The sequence below is a fragment of the Pristis pectinata genome, chromosome 26 (genome assembly GCF_009764475.1).
Source record: "Pristis pectinata isolate sPriPec2 chromosome 26, sPriPec2.1.pri, whole genome shotgun sequence".
In the NCBI taxonomy this organism is placed as follows: Eukaryota; Metazoa; Chordata; class Chondrichthyes; order Rhinopristiformes; family Pristidae; genus Pristis; species Pristis pectinata.
The window spans coordinates 578842-593735 of record NC_067430.1 but is presented as its reverse complement, the minus strand read 5'-3'; the positions used below and the strand labels follow the sequence as shown (position 1 = coordinate 593735).

The window sequence follows — 14894 nt, the reverse complement described above, 5'->3', positions numbered from 1 at the left end:
AGGGGCTTAATGATGAAGAATGCTTATCTTCATTAGCTAAGTATATAGAGAGGAGGGAGGTCTTGGTACAACTTTATAAAACATTGGTTAGCCACAGCTGGAGTACCATGTACAGTTCTACTTGGCTCACTATAAGAAGGATGTCATTGAATAGAGAGGGTGCAAAGTGAGGATGTTGCCTGGGAGCAAAGCAGTTCATTTATGAGAAGGACAGTAGGGTTAGTTTTCCTTGGAGCAGAGAAGGTTGGGTGGGGAGCCTGTTAGAAATATTCAAATGTCAGAGCAGCATAAAAGGGGTAGAGAGTTGTAAATGTTTCTTCAAAGCAGAGGTGTCTAAAACTAAAAGGCATAGGTTTAGGATAAGGGGTAAAAGGTTTGAGGGGGTTTGAGGAAGAATTTTTTCACCCAAGGGGTGGTTGGAATTTGGAACACCTAAGTGGGGGGTGGAGGCAGGTATTCTTACAACATTTATGAAGTATCTGGATGAGTTCTTGAATTGCCAAGGCAGGGAAGACTGTAAACCATTTTCTGGTAAATGGTTTAGTGCAGATGGTCGGCAAGAACAGGATAAGGTGAAGGCTCTGTTTCTGTGCTGTATGACTCCAAGTGAGCTGGGAGAAGGGGTCAGTATTTCTGTGATTGGAGGGAAGTGTGAGAGTGTGGTATCTCTTTTGTTTACTTGAGGGTCTGAGTGTTGGGGAACAGAGTCTCTGCAAATTTTGGATATAATTGAGAAAATCAAAGGCTAAAATTAGCAATTCGGTTTTGAAATAGAAATTGCAATTTTTATCCATGACAATCTGGAAGTGGATGTACGCTTTGCCAAAACTTCTAACTGAGAAGCATTGAGCTTGTGGGTGTTCCACTGCACACAGAGGAAGGTTGTTTACATTCCATCCTCTTTGTCCTTAAGACACTCCAAGGTGCTTCCCTGCTTTACAACTAATGTCACTTACATCATTTGGGAAAAACAGCAGTGAATCTGAGCACTGGATGATTCACAGAAGCAGGTGGACAAATGACCAGTTTCAGTAACCCAAACTGATAGATAAATATCAGTCTTGTTTCTTGGGAGGATGCTCCTGCTTTCTGAACAATGCTGTGAGAGTTTCACACTACATGAGAGAACCGATGGGAGACTAATTGAACCTTCGTCTTCCCCCAGTATCTCACTAAATTGTCAGTGGGTTTGATGGGCTCAGATCTGTTTCATGGGACCTGAACCCCTCATTTCTGACTTGAAATTGAAACCTGTTTTAGTGTTTTGGTTATTTTGGGACATGTCTATGCTTGACTTGATGAAAATAATTACACACAGTTCGTCAGTGCTTCTCCTCTTTACCCTATCAAAATAGTCTGATGTTATTTAGGGAAGAAGGCTGAGTTTGGTGATTCAGTTTGGATTTGGTGATTAAATATCACTTAACTATGTGAGCAGATTATCTAAATGAAAGGTTCTTGGGTTCCTAATCTGTGGTCATTTATTCATCTGGAAAGAGAAGGAAACCAGAAAAGACACTGTTGATTTCATTTGATCCAAAGATGTTATTGTGATCTGGTACCGTTTGGAGCCACACTTGGTCGTTCTTCTTCAGCCGCAGCACAGTCCCACCTGAATTCATCTGATAACTGGCCCCAGAAACGCTGCTCGCAGCAGTGTCACAGAATCCAGCTTCCTTTCTGTTATTTTTCATAATTTTTATGCAGAGTTTCCCTTCAGTAACGACATTGTACGTGAAGAAATACCAGCCTGCTTTACAAGTGAGAAATTTCCCAGAATGAAGATGAAAACAGCCTCCCTCGTTGGTAATGTTTTTGTCAAAGATCACTGGGGATCCGGGATTGGGGTTACCGGCGATGGTTCTGGCAGCAGAGAAAGCCGGTCTCTCTCTACCCGCTAGACCACCCCCCAACCCTGATTGCCCCTTCTGTCCCTTTGGCCCAGGTGGCCCAACTTCACCTTTTGGTCCCATTGGACCAACATATCCCCTGGGGCCATGCGTTCCCGGCAGTCCTGGATCTCCTGGTGGTCCCTGCTTTCCTCGCTCACCAAGGATGCTGCTGGCCTTGCCTGAGGAGAAGAAGGTGAAAACTGAGCAGCAATGCTTTGAGAGTGTTTCTATTCAATAGGAAGTATTTTGATGAACATTTGAAACACTGTGGCAAAGAAGGCCATGGGCAGAGTGCTGGGATTAACATAGCTGGGGACTTGATGATTGCACTGACACAGTGGGCTGCGTCCATGCCAGATGACTCCATGACTACATCTCTATTCATCAGATGGCAGCAACATGAATGATGCAGTGAGCACTAACTAAATGCATGGGGAAGCATTTTCTTTCCTGACCACTGTCCTCAGTTACAACTGCTCACTCATTGGAGGTTTTCATGGAACTGAGCTGGAGACCAAGGCTGGGCTTGCTCTGGAAGTTACTGCCGTTATGTATTATGTGTTCACAACGCAATGAAGGGCTGAGCTTTGAGGAATAGAACCTGATTTCTGCAGCAGGGTGAAGCACGTTTGGCAGTCTTTAAAGCTGCTCTCGCCCCCACCCACTTACCCACAGCCCCACCACCCTTCATACCACATGGTCTTGTCTGGGTGAGGTCCGGAATTCTCCTAATTGGCTGAAGAGAAGGAACGGTCCAGATAAAGGCCATAAGTCTTCAGTAAACGAATGCAAATAATTCTGAAGGAAAATGCCTACAGTATATCATTCTGCCAAAACAGTGCAAAGATCTTTTCTGCTGATTTTTAAAATTTAGTCCAAAGGTTTGTGGAGCATTTTAGTTTAGTGTGCTGGCTCAGGAGTCACTTGAGCAGTCTTGTCATAAGGGCAGCTCGAGGGCAAAACAACATCTGGTAGGTTGGAGCCATTTAAAAGATGGTGAGTTCAGGGCCCACATGTCCCTGTCAGGGGAAGAGGCAAAGATGATAGAGAAGGGACGTGTTCAGACAGGCTTTAGAAGTGTCTATTTTAACACAAGGAGTGTTGTGAACAAAGCGGATGAGCTCAGAGCTTGGATCGATACTTGGAGCTATGATGTGGTGGCCATTACGGAGACTTGGATGGCTCCGGGGCTGGAATGGTTGATTCACGTGCCAGGTTTTAGATGTTTCAGGAAGGACAGGGAGGGAGGCAAGAGAGGTGGGGGAGTGGCACTGTTGATCAGAGATAGTGTCATGGCTGTGGAAAAGGTGGACGTCCTGGAGGGACTGTCTACGGAGTCTCTGTGGGTGGAGGTTAGGAACAGCGAGGGATCAATAACTTTATTGGGTGTTTTTTATAAGCTGCCCATAGTGACAGGGTTATTGAGGAGCAGATAGGGAAGCAGATCCTGGAAAGGTGTGAGAATAACAGAGTTGTTGTGATGGGGGATTTTAATTTCCCAAACATTGATTGGCATCTCAGACAGTGAGGGGTTTAGATGGGGTGGAGTTTGTTAGGTGTGTTCAGGAAGGGTTCTTGACACAGTATGTAGATAGACCTACAAGAGGAGAGGCTGTGCTTGATTTGATATTGGGAAATGAACCTGGTCAGGTGTCAGATCTCCCAGTGGGTGAACATTTTGGTGATAGTGATCATAATTCTATGTCCTTTACGTTAGCACTAGAGAGGGATAGGAACAGACAGGCTAGAAAGGAGTTTACTTGGAGGCTCTCAGGCAGGAAATTGGAAGATTAAATTGGGAACAGATGTTCTCTGGGAAAAGTACAGAAGATATGTGGCAAGCATTCAGGGGATATTTGCATGGAGCTCTGAACAGACATGTTCCGATGAGACAGGGGAGTTGTGCTAGGATACAGGAACCGTGGTGTCTGAAGGCTATAATAAATCTAGTTAAAAGGAAAAGAAAAGCATACAAAAGGTACAGAGAGCTAGGTAATGTTAGAGATCTAGAGGAGTACAAGGCGAAAAGGAAGGAACTTAAGAAAGAGATTAGGAGAGCCAGAAGGGGACATGAGAAGGCCTTGGTGGGCAGGATTAAGGAAAACCCCAAGGCGTTCTACAAGTCTGTGAAGAGTAAGAGGATGAGATGTGAAAGGATAGGGCCTGTCAGATGCAGCAGTGGGAAGTGCGCAAGAAATAGCAGAGGTACTTAATGAATACCTTACGTCAGTATTCACCACGGAAAAGATCTGGGGGATTGTAGTGGGGACTTGCCGCGGCCTGAAAAGCTTGAGCATGTAGATATTAGAAAAGAGGTGGTGCTGAAACTTTTGGAAAGCATCAAGTTAGATAAGTCGCCAGGACCAGATGAGATGTACCCCAGGTTGCTGTGGGAGGTGAGGGACAAGATTGCGGAGCCTCTGATGATGATCTTTGTGTCATCCATGGAGATGGGAGAGGTTCCAGGAGATTGGAGGGTCGAGGATGTTGTTCCCTTATTCAAGAAGGGGAATAGAGATAGCCCAGGAAATTATAGACCGGTGAGTCTTACATCAGTGGTTGGGACGCTGATGGAGAAGATCCTGAGAGGCAGGATTTATGAACATTTGGAGAAGTATAATATGATTAGGAATAGTCAGCATGGCTTTGTTAAGGGCAGGTCCTGCCTTACGAGCCTGATTGAACTTTTTGAGGATATGACGAAGCATATCAATGAAGGGAGAGCGGTAGATGTAGTGTATATGGATTTCAGCAAAGCATTTGATAAGGTACCCCATGCAAGGCTTATAGAGAAGGTGAGGAGACATGGGATCCAAGGGGACATTGCAGTGTGGATCCAGAACTGACTGGCCCACCGAAGGAAGAGTGGTTGTTGACGGGTTTATTCTGTGTGGAGGTCGGAGACCAGTGGTGTACCTCAGGGATCTGTACTGGGACCCTTACTATTTGTGGTTTTTATAAATGACTTGGATGAGGAAGTGGAGGGGTGGGTTAGTAAGTTTGCGGATGACATGAAGGTTGGGGGTGTTGTGGATAGTTTGGAGGGCTGTCAGAGGTTACCGATGGATATAGATAGGATGTAGAGTTGGGCTGAGAAGTGGCAGATGCAGTTCAACCCAGATAAGTGTGAAATGGTTCATTCAGGTAGGTCAAATATGTTGGTGGAATATAGTTTTAATGGTAGGACTCTTGGCAGTGTGGAGGATCAGAGGGATCTTGGGGTCCAAGTCCATAGGACGCTCAAAGTGGCTGTGCAGGTTGACTCTGTGGTTAAGAAGGCATATGGTGTATTGTCCTTCATCAATTGGGGAATTGAATTTAGGAGCCGTGAGGTATTGTTGCAGCTATATAGATCTCTGATCAGACCCCACTTGGAGTACTGTGCTCAGTTCTGGTCACCTCACTACAGGAAGGATGTGGAAGCCATGGAGAGGGTACAGGGGAGATTTACAAGGATGCTGCCTGGGATGCGGAGCATGCCTTATGAAAGCAGGTTGAGGGAACTCGGCCTTTTCTCCTTGGAGAGACGGAGGATGAGGGGGGACCTGATAGAGGTGTATAAGATGATGAGAGGTATTGATTGGGGAGATAGTCAGAGGCTTTTCCCCAGGGCTGAATTGGTGGCCACAAGAGGACATAGGTTTAAGGTGCTGGGGAGTAGATATAGAGGAGATGTCAGGGGTAAGTTTTTACTCAGAGAGTGGTGAGTGTGTGGAATGGGCTGCTGGAGATGGTGGTGGAGGCTGATACAATAAGGTCTTTCAAGAGACTGTTAGATAGGTACATGGAGCTGAGTAAAATAGAGGGTTATGTGTAAGCCTGGTAATTTCTAGGGTAGGGACATGTTCGGCACAGCTTTGTGGGCCAAAAGGCCTGAATTGTGCTGTAATTGTTCTATGTTCTATGGAAAATTAGGGAACCCTGGTTAATGAAGGAAATTTAAGGTTTGTTCAGGGAAAAGAATGAAGCACATGTCCTGTGGAAGAAATTGTTATCAAACAAATCACTTGAGGATTAAATATAAAAAAGAAATTAGGGGGGCGAAAAGGGGCCATGGAATGACCTTGGCAAATTGGACAAAGGAGAATCCGAAAACATTTTATAAATATATCAGAAACAAGAGGATGACCAAGGAAAGAGTAGGTCCCCTCAGTGACTAGAGGGTAATCTATGTGTGGAGCCAGGGGATATGAGTTGAGTTCCTGAATTAATACTTCTCATCGGTATTGACCAAGGAGAAGGGCAAGGAGATTAAAGAGATAAAGATGGGATACACTGATATTCTGGAGCATGTCTGTGACAGGAAAGAGGAAATGTCAGAAATATTGGAGCACATTGGGGTGGATGAATCCCCAGAGCCCGATGGGATCTATCCCAAGATGCTGAGGCAAGCAAGGGAGGAAATTGTTGCAGCTCTGACAGAGATTTTTACATCTTCATTAGCCATGCGTGAGGTACCAGGAGGCCAGAGGGTAGTTAACGTTGTCCCCTTGTTTAAAAAGGGCAGTGGGGATAAGCCTGGAAACTATGGGCCGGTGAGTCTTGCATCAGTGGTGGGAAGTTGTTGGTGAAGATTCCAAGGGACAGGAATTTTGTTCATTTTGAAAGGCGGGAATTGATTAGGTTCTGTGCAGGGGACATCATGTCTCACAAATCTGATTACGTTTCTTGAGGAGGTGACAAAGAAAGTTGAAGGCAGAGCAGTAGACATGGTGTACATGAATTTCAGTGAGGCGTTTGACAAGATCCCACGTGGTGGGCAGGTCTGGATGGTTAAGGCACAAGGGATCCAAGGCATGTTGGCAAACTAGATCCAAACCTGGCTTGATGATGGGAGGCAGAGGGTAGTGGTGGAGGGGTGTTTCTCTGACCAGAAAAGTCTGTAACCAGTGGTGTACTGCAGGGATCTTTTTATTTGTAACATATATCAACGACTTGTCTGGGAATGTAGGGAGTATGATTAGGAAGTTTGCAGAACACACAGAAATTGGTGGAGCCAGAGATAACAAAAGCTATTATTTGAAGATACAGTGGAAAGTTGGGTGGTACGGTGCAGATGGTGTTTAATCCAGACAAGTGTCAGGTGTTGCATTTTATGAGTTCAAATTCTGTACGGACATATGCAGTAAATGGCAGGAACCTTCGCAGCATTGATGTGCAGAGAGACCTTGGGTAGCAAGTCCACAGCTCCCTGAAAGTGGCGACACAGATAGGTAGTGTAATGAAGAAGGCACTTAGTACACTTGCCTGCACTGAGACACCAGGAGACCAGAGGGTAGTTAACGTTGTCGTCTAGTTTAAAAAGGGCAGTGGGGACAAGCCTGGAAACTACAGGCACTGAGGCCTTGAGTATAAAAGTTAGAAACTCATATTGCAGCCATACAAAACATTGGTTAGACCGCACATGGAGCACTGTGTACAGTTCTGGTCGCCACACTGCAGGAAGGATGTGGTAGCAACAGAGAGAGTGCAGAGGAGTTTCACCAGGATGTTGCCTGGAATGGAGGGCTGTAGTTATGTGGAGAGATTGGACAGGCTGGTGTTATTGTCACCAAAGTTTCAGAGGCTGAGGGGTAACCTTATAGATGTTTATAAAATTATAAGGGGCATAGATAGTCAGTATCTTTTTCCCAGGGCAGGGGAGAGGGCACAGGTTTAAGCTGAGAGGGGAGAAATGTAAAGGAGATCTGAGAGGTAAGTCTTTCACACAGAGGGTGGTGAGTATCTGGAATGAGCTGCCAGAGGAAGCATGGAGTCAGACACAATTACAACATTTATAAGGTACTTGGACAGGTAGTGGGATGGGAAGGGCATCGAGGGATACAGGCCTAATGTGGGAAAATGGGATTAGTGCAGACAGGCATCACGGTCGGCCTGGATAAGGTGGGTCCAAAGGGCCCCTTTCTGTGCTGTCCGTTTCTATGATTCGATAACATCTGCCTTGGTGAACCAAGCAACACCTGATCTGGATATTTTGTTGTGTTTCTAGTTTTAGGCTTGTATAGAAAAAGATCTCACTCCACAGATGGCTCTAGGACTTTCAATGCCTCAAAGTCAATTTGACATGTGCTCTCTGTGTATTTCACTGCATTCTGTACTTCAAAAGAAAGGTCTGTGATGTCTTGTACATTACTTCTGCTTCAGACATCTGTGAACCACTCAATTTCATGGTCAGATCAAGAGGTGCCTTGCAGCCTTGTCTTTTTGTAACCACTGGCTGGGAAATCCACCACATTGCCCCAAAGTTGAACTTTCCTCCCTGTTGTGAATTTGTCTCCATCTGAATTTCATCTATTTCAACTGTGTTCACCACTTCTGCATCCTGAGTCACAGGAGTTTCACATTGCACTGGGTTCTACATTCAGGATGTCATATTTGTGCTACCGTATGAGTCCATTTTCAACAAGTTGGGAAATTGTCATGAGATGTGTGTGTGGATGCGAAAGATCACCAACAAACTCATGTCCTGTGAGGTGCACTAGGTGTGGTTACACTGAGCAAATATGAGTGACCTCCAACAGCTTTCGCTTGTTCAACTATTGGACTGCGAATAAAGGAGTTGATGAATATTGTTGGACATTGTGGGCTGGCAGGTGCTGGTGCATTGTTTCTGGGGCCAAGAATGGATCGCTCAGTAACAATGTGTGACTATCGTGCTGAGTCCCGGAACTGGTAACTCTCAGGAAAATAGAAGCTGCTATTCTCAAGGTAATAAATCCCAAAGTAAGAATCACATTTGCCTTTATTTTCTGCCCATTATCAACAAACCACTGCAAGTGTAGGGGCCCTGGTGCTGACATGGACCTGGTTCTGTCATTCTTAGGAGGTTTTGGCTCTGCTTTTGCTTGGGAATCAGCCCCAGGTCCAAAAATGGGCTTTCATTGATGTTTCTCCTATATCAGAAGCCCAATGCAGCAGTACCAGAGAGCAGTGATGATAAAATATCACTGCTGTACCATTGGAAACAATTAGCTCAGAAGAATTCCAGTGCAGGGAAGATTCACAAGAGTCCTACCAGGACTCAAGGGCCTGAGTTCTAGGGAGAGGTTGGACAGGCTTGGACTTTATTCCTTGGAATGCTGGAGATTGACTGGTGACCTTATAGAGATGTATAAGGGGGCATAGATGGGGTAAATGCACACAGTCTTTTTCTAAGGGAAGGGGAACTAAAAACTGGAGGGCATAGGTTTAAGTTGAGAAGTGAAAGATTTAAAAGGGACCACTTCTTCACCAGAGGGTGGTGGGTATATGGAACGAGCTGCCAGAGGAAGTGGTTGAGGCAGGTACAACAATAACATTTAAAAGACATTTGGATAAGTACATAGATAGGAGGGGTTTAGAGCGACATGGACCGAATGTGGGAAAATGGGACCAGCTTGGTGGGCACCATGGTTGGCATGCACTGGTTGGGTCGAAGGAACTGTTTCCGTGCTGTTTGACTCTATGAATCTAATTCCCACTGGAATTGCGTTCTGATCCAAGCCGTGAAATTGCAAGCTTGTGCAATGGGTCGACTCAAGCCCACTTATCTGCTGCAAGAGACAAGTTAACCTTATTCGCCTTCATGCCCTGGAGCAGCAGTTGATCCCATTCTTGCTGTATGATGTATGTATTTTGTAACTGAAGCTGTGTGTTACCTGGGTCGCCAGTGTTGCCTTTATCTCCGGGCCTGCCATTTCTGCCAGGTGTGCCCGGCATCCCAGGTTGACCGTCCTCACCATCTGGTGCAGGGCATTCACTCGTATCAGCAGCAGATCGTGTCAGCAGGATGAGCAGCAGCAGCCCCACCCATTTCATTGTGTCTGCACAGAACAAGAAAACACTCAGCAACAATGTGGCATCACTGAGAAGTTCATGTCCGTCATCCTTCAAGTGACCAGACCTGGCTGGGGCATTCACGCTGACGTGTCCACATGAATAAGCATCATACTGAAGCAGTTGCTGCCCTTTCTGAAGTGAACCAACAGCTCATGCACAGCAGCTCCAGAAATTCCCATCTCTGAACTGCATGGAAATTTGCTGGGCTGGAGCACAGCATTTGGGACAGAACTTGTGCCCACAAACAACCATCCCTTTAAAAGAAAGCAGGAAATCTGGATAGGGATGAGGCAGAAGATTGAACCTGAAGTGGATCCCAAATAGGAGGCTGGAAATAGCAACTGAGACATCAGCAGGGAGGTTCTGAATTTCCTGGGCATCTTTTAATTTTTGATTTAATCATCTTGAAGGGATTGGGCCTCAGGATGTGGAGGACAAGTGGAGAAAGAACAGACGACCCCCCCCCCCCATTTTAATAAGATGAGCCCATCACTGGAATCTAGGACAGGAAGAGGTGAAGTGAAGGTCATCACTCCAGTTTCTCCAGTGCAGCAATGGCTGTGCACCATTAACCCCATCGAGCTTTTACTCTGCATTCTCATGCACATCCATTCGAGTGAGCTTCTTATGATTAGGTTGACAAAGGCAAGGAGCATCCCCAGAATTATTGTTCATCCATTATTAACACGTTGGTTAAAAACAAAGTCATGGGCATAAGCTTTCAGAGAGCCTGCACTGGATGGATAAGAACATCTGAAGTTTTTTTATGAAACTGTTAAAGGTGTAATTAATCTAACATGATCCTTCGGCTGTCTGAGGTTTGTTATTGTGATGATATATCTGTTTCTGTAACAGCACCATTTATTTGAGCATCAGAGTTCCTAAGCAATGCTTATTTGCCCAATTTTTGCCCTTAACTTTCTTACCAATCATGGAATTAGGAAAATGTTAGATGTCCAGATTGTTTATGGAGAGAATATAGGAAGTAGCTCATCTTCGGTTCAAGATGCCTTCAGCAAATTCCTATCCCTCTGTTAGTTTACAACGACCCTCAGTGGTCTGACCAACAGTACTCAGGAGACGCTTGCAGAGACTGAGCCTGAAGTGTAGGCGAGGATGGGCCTTGCACTCAACATCCACAGGTTCCCTGACCAAGTTGCCCCTGCTGTACCAGGTGATAGGAGGCAGGTGGTGGTGGTGGTGGATGGATGGGGAGTTTGTGATCAGTGGCGTAGGTCAGGGACTGGTGCTGGGACCTTTGTTGCTTCCCATATACACCTATCACTTGGATGTGCACGTGGGAGGTATGATTGGTAAATTTGTAGAATGACATGAAAATTTGTGCTGTTGTGGACAGTGAGGAAGGTTGTCCAAGGCTACAGCAGGGTATAAGTCAGATGGAAAGTTGAGCGGAACACCAGCAGATGGAATTTAATCCCAACGAGTGAGAGGTGATGCACATTGGGAAGTCAAATAGGGGTAGGACGTACACTGTAAATGGTGGGGCACTAAGGAATGTTGATCAGCAGAGAGACCTGTGGGTCTGAATCTAAAGTTCCCTGAAAGTAGAAACACAGGTGGATAATTGGTGAAGAAGGCATATGGCATGCTTGCCTTCATAGGTCAGGGCATAGAATGTGAGAGCTGGGATATTATGTTGTAACTTTACAAGAAACTGGTCATGCCACACTTCAAGCATTGTGTGCAGTTCTGGTCGGAAGGATGTGGTTATGCTGGAGAAAATACGGAGGAGCTTCACCAGGATGTTGTTTGGATTGGTGGACTTCAGTGATGGGCAACAATTAGATAGGCAGGGTTTGTTTTCCCTGGAGTCAAGGAGGCAGGGGAGTTAGCTGAAAGAGGTATATCAATTATAAGAGGCATGGAAAGGGTATATAGGCAGAATCTTTTTCCCATATGGGGGTGTCAAAAACAAAAGGGCAAAGGTTTAAGGTGAGAGGAAGGGGTTTTAAAGGGGATTTGAGAGGAAAGGTTTGACACACAGAGAGTGGTTGATGTCTGGAACACGTGGCCAGAGGAGGTGATGAAATCAGATTCACTGTATTTAGACAGGCCCTTGAATAGGCAAAGTGTGGGGGGATACCGAGCTAAAATGGGCAAATGGGATTAGTTGTTGATGGGGACAAAGTTTGGTGTCTTCATGGTGGGTCAGAGTGCCCACTTCTGTGCTGTACTGTTTGCCAACTCGATGGCACACTGCCTTGAGACAATCAAGACTGATGAGAAGACGTTGGGAAACATGGCTCACTTCCCATGTCCCAGGAGCCACCTCTTGCCATAAGCAAACATCAATAGTGAAATTCACCATCACGTTCAAAGCACCAGCAGGGCCTTCTGAGAATTTCAACAGCTCAGGCATGGCACTAAAACCATGGGACCAAGAAGCAGTGATCCCAGGGTCCTGGAGACCAGGGCTACCAAGAGCAAGCACCTCAATGAGTGGCAAAGTACCACCAATGCCGTCTCTACAACATATTCACTGGTTGCATAAGCAATTGTCATAACCACTCAAAGCAGGGAAAGAACATATGGGCTGACATGCACTGGGAGTACACTGGAGCCCTGTGTAAGCTGTGGGTGGAAGGAGCCACCTTACAAACCAGTCCATTCTGTTAGTCAGCACATGCCCCAACTGTGGAAGGGTCTGCATTTCCTGCACTGGCCTCATTTGCCACCCAAGGCCCACAAAACTGGAGTGGAAGCAAGTTATCCTTGATCCCAAGGAACTGCCTGAGATAAAAACAATTTACAATACGCAAACTCCCTGTCACTCTGTTATTTAATGGAACAGGAGTTCCTTCATTATTCCTTCACATGGCTCCTGAGATATGGCAAGTGATCCATGTTTTCCAAAGTCTCCTTATAGATCTTCATTGTCTCAGTTTAGCATTGCACTGTCCCAGTGATGACAAAGGTGATCCCACTAAAAACATACACAATTGGTATGGGAGTCAAAAAAGAACTGCAGATATTGGAAATCTGAAATAAAAATAGAATATACTGGAAAGCTCAGCAAGTTAGGCAGCATCTGTGTGAAAGAGAACTTGTTAAAATGTGTATGGGGCATGACAGAGTGGATGCAGGGGTGATATCCGTCCCGGCTTGAGTGTCTATAACCAAGAGATCACAGTCTGAAAATATGGGGCTGACTGAGATGGAAGCAATGTCCTCTCCCAGAAGATGGTGAATCTTTGGAACTCTCCCCAGTAGGGCTGCTGAAGCTCTGTCACAGAGCATATTCAAGACACAGATGGACAGAGGGCTGTGGAGGTGCAGTCTCTGAGTTTTAAAATGAGAGAGAGAGATCAATAGATTGTTGGATGTTAAGGAAATGAAGGGATATGGTGTTAGTGCAGGATAGTGACTCCGAGGCGAAAGGTCAGCCCTGATATTGCAGGCACAGAATGGCCTTTCCAGTGTCTGGTTTCTTATGCTCAACTGGTAATTGAGGTTGTTTAAAGTGATTACAGTCCGGACAGAAATGGGAAACAGATGGTGTTGATCGGCAGCTGTCTCTATTGACTTCAGTGGATTGACCATCACGAAGGGGCGTCCTGCCCTGTCTGTGCTGCTGTCTGTCGAGTAACTTCATCCCATAAAGAGTTTTCGCACATCTAATCATTCCATTGACATTCCACATCGGATTGCTACCCATGCCTTTATGTTGATTCAAACGTTTTAAAATGAAGAGTTAAAATATACGTAAGAAAATCACTGATTCTCAGGCTTCAGACAGCAGTTTTGAAGCTTGCATAAAAATGGTTTTATCTGTAAATTATTAATTATTACTTCATTAATACTGCTAAAATATGTATCAAATTATATCCATTTCACTTTCAAAAGCAATTCATGGCATGCTGAATTATATAATTTAACATTAAGAGAAAAAGTGAGAGAACAGAAGTGGTTCTAAGTTTGAGCTGACTGCTGAAGTTCGATCAATGATAACACTGCTCCTTAAATTCTTCGGGTGGGTTCTAACTGACAAAAAATGAGGAAAAACAATCTAAATTCAGGGAGACTCTCTTCACATGTTTGCACATTTTTTACAATTTAACAGCATATATTTTTCAATGGTCTGTTCTTGGAAATCATAACTTACCTTAAGAAGCAGTCCTTACGGTAAAGAAACAAGAGGTGGAAGTGTTCACAACAAGCTGTTGTTTCTGCTGAGAGGGAGAGGGGAGGTTACTCATTTGTTGCAGAACTTGATCCAGAATCCCATTCAGCATGAAGGCAAGGCTACGCCAAGTAGCTTGTTGATGGACTCCGGCTGCCAAGTCATCTCTCAAGGAGGTCAGTTAAGTGAATGAGTTATTGTTCTGTGGGAGTTAGAACAAAATATTTCTCCTGTCGTCTGATTTTTAGTCTGTTCTTTCTTCTGGTTCATTAAATGTTATTTAAATCTAATCAATAAATCCAGTCATTGTCTCCAAACTTTTATTCTCAGCTTGCTCTCAGTCATCACAGAGACTGGTATTTCTACCAATTTTTCGAAAAATCTCTGATTATTGTGGAATTGTTAAGTCATTATCAGCAAAGGGGAGGAGAGGGGCATTTGCTCGATAGAATAGAAACTGGCTCTGTGTGAAGTGATCCATCAGCCCCGTTCTCCAGAGCCCTGCAAATTATGTTTTCTCAAGTGCCTATATAGCTCTGTTTTGGAGGGCCTGACCTTGCAGAAAGTAAGTGCCAGATCCCTGCATCAACACATTTCCCGTCACACCCAGCTGCCCTCTTTTGCACCTCTCTTTGAATCTGCATCCCCTGATCCTGAAACCATCTGTGACTGGGAAAAAACCTCTCTCTCTTTCACCTCTTCAAATCTAATCACTTCCATCAAATCTCCTCTCCTTCCTCCAGGAAGAACAATTCAAGCTTCTTGAGAATAACTGTGTACATGGAATCCATGGAAGTGTTCTGGTAAATCTCACCAGGACCTTCACGTCCTTCCTGAAGAATGGTGACCAGAATTGCAGGCAATACTCCACTTGTGCTGTGCTTGAGAAAGATTCTCCATCATCTCCCTGCCCTTACACTCTGTTGCCTTGTTTATGCATCTCAGGATGCCATGAGCTTTGCTGACAGTTCTCTCAATTTATCCTGCCACCTTTGAAGGTTTATGCACATGTACACCCGATTCCCTGATCCTCCACATCCTGA

General features: G+C 45.0%; 1 protein-coding gene across 1 annotated transcript; it reads right to left on the bottom strand.

The window, feature by feature from the left end:
* Window positions 1–213: 213 nt before the first annotated feature.
* Window positions 214–14311, bottom strand: LOC127583191 (complement C1q subcomponent subunit A-like). The gene is made up of 3 exons (XM_052038952.1): window positions 13834–14311; window positions 9530–9694; window positions 214–2071 (listed from the first exon to the last, which is right to left on the bottom strand). The coding sequence occupies exons 2-3, from the start codon at window positions 9687–9689 to the stop codon at window positions 1482–1484; spliced, it is 750 nt and encodes a 249-aa protein (XP_051894912.1). The 5' UTR covers window positions 9690–9694; window positions 13834–14311; the 3' UTR covers window positions 214–1481.
* Between the last annotated feature and the right edge of the window lie 583 nt (window positions 14312–14894).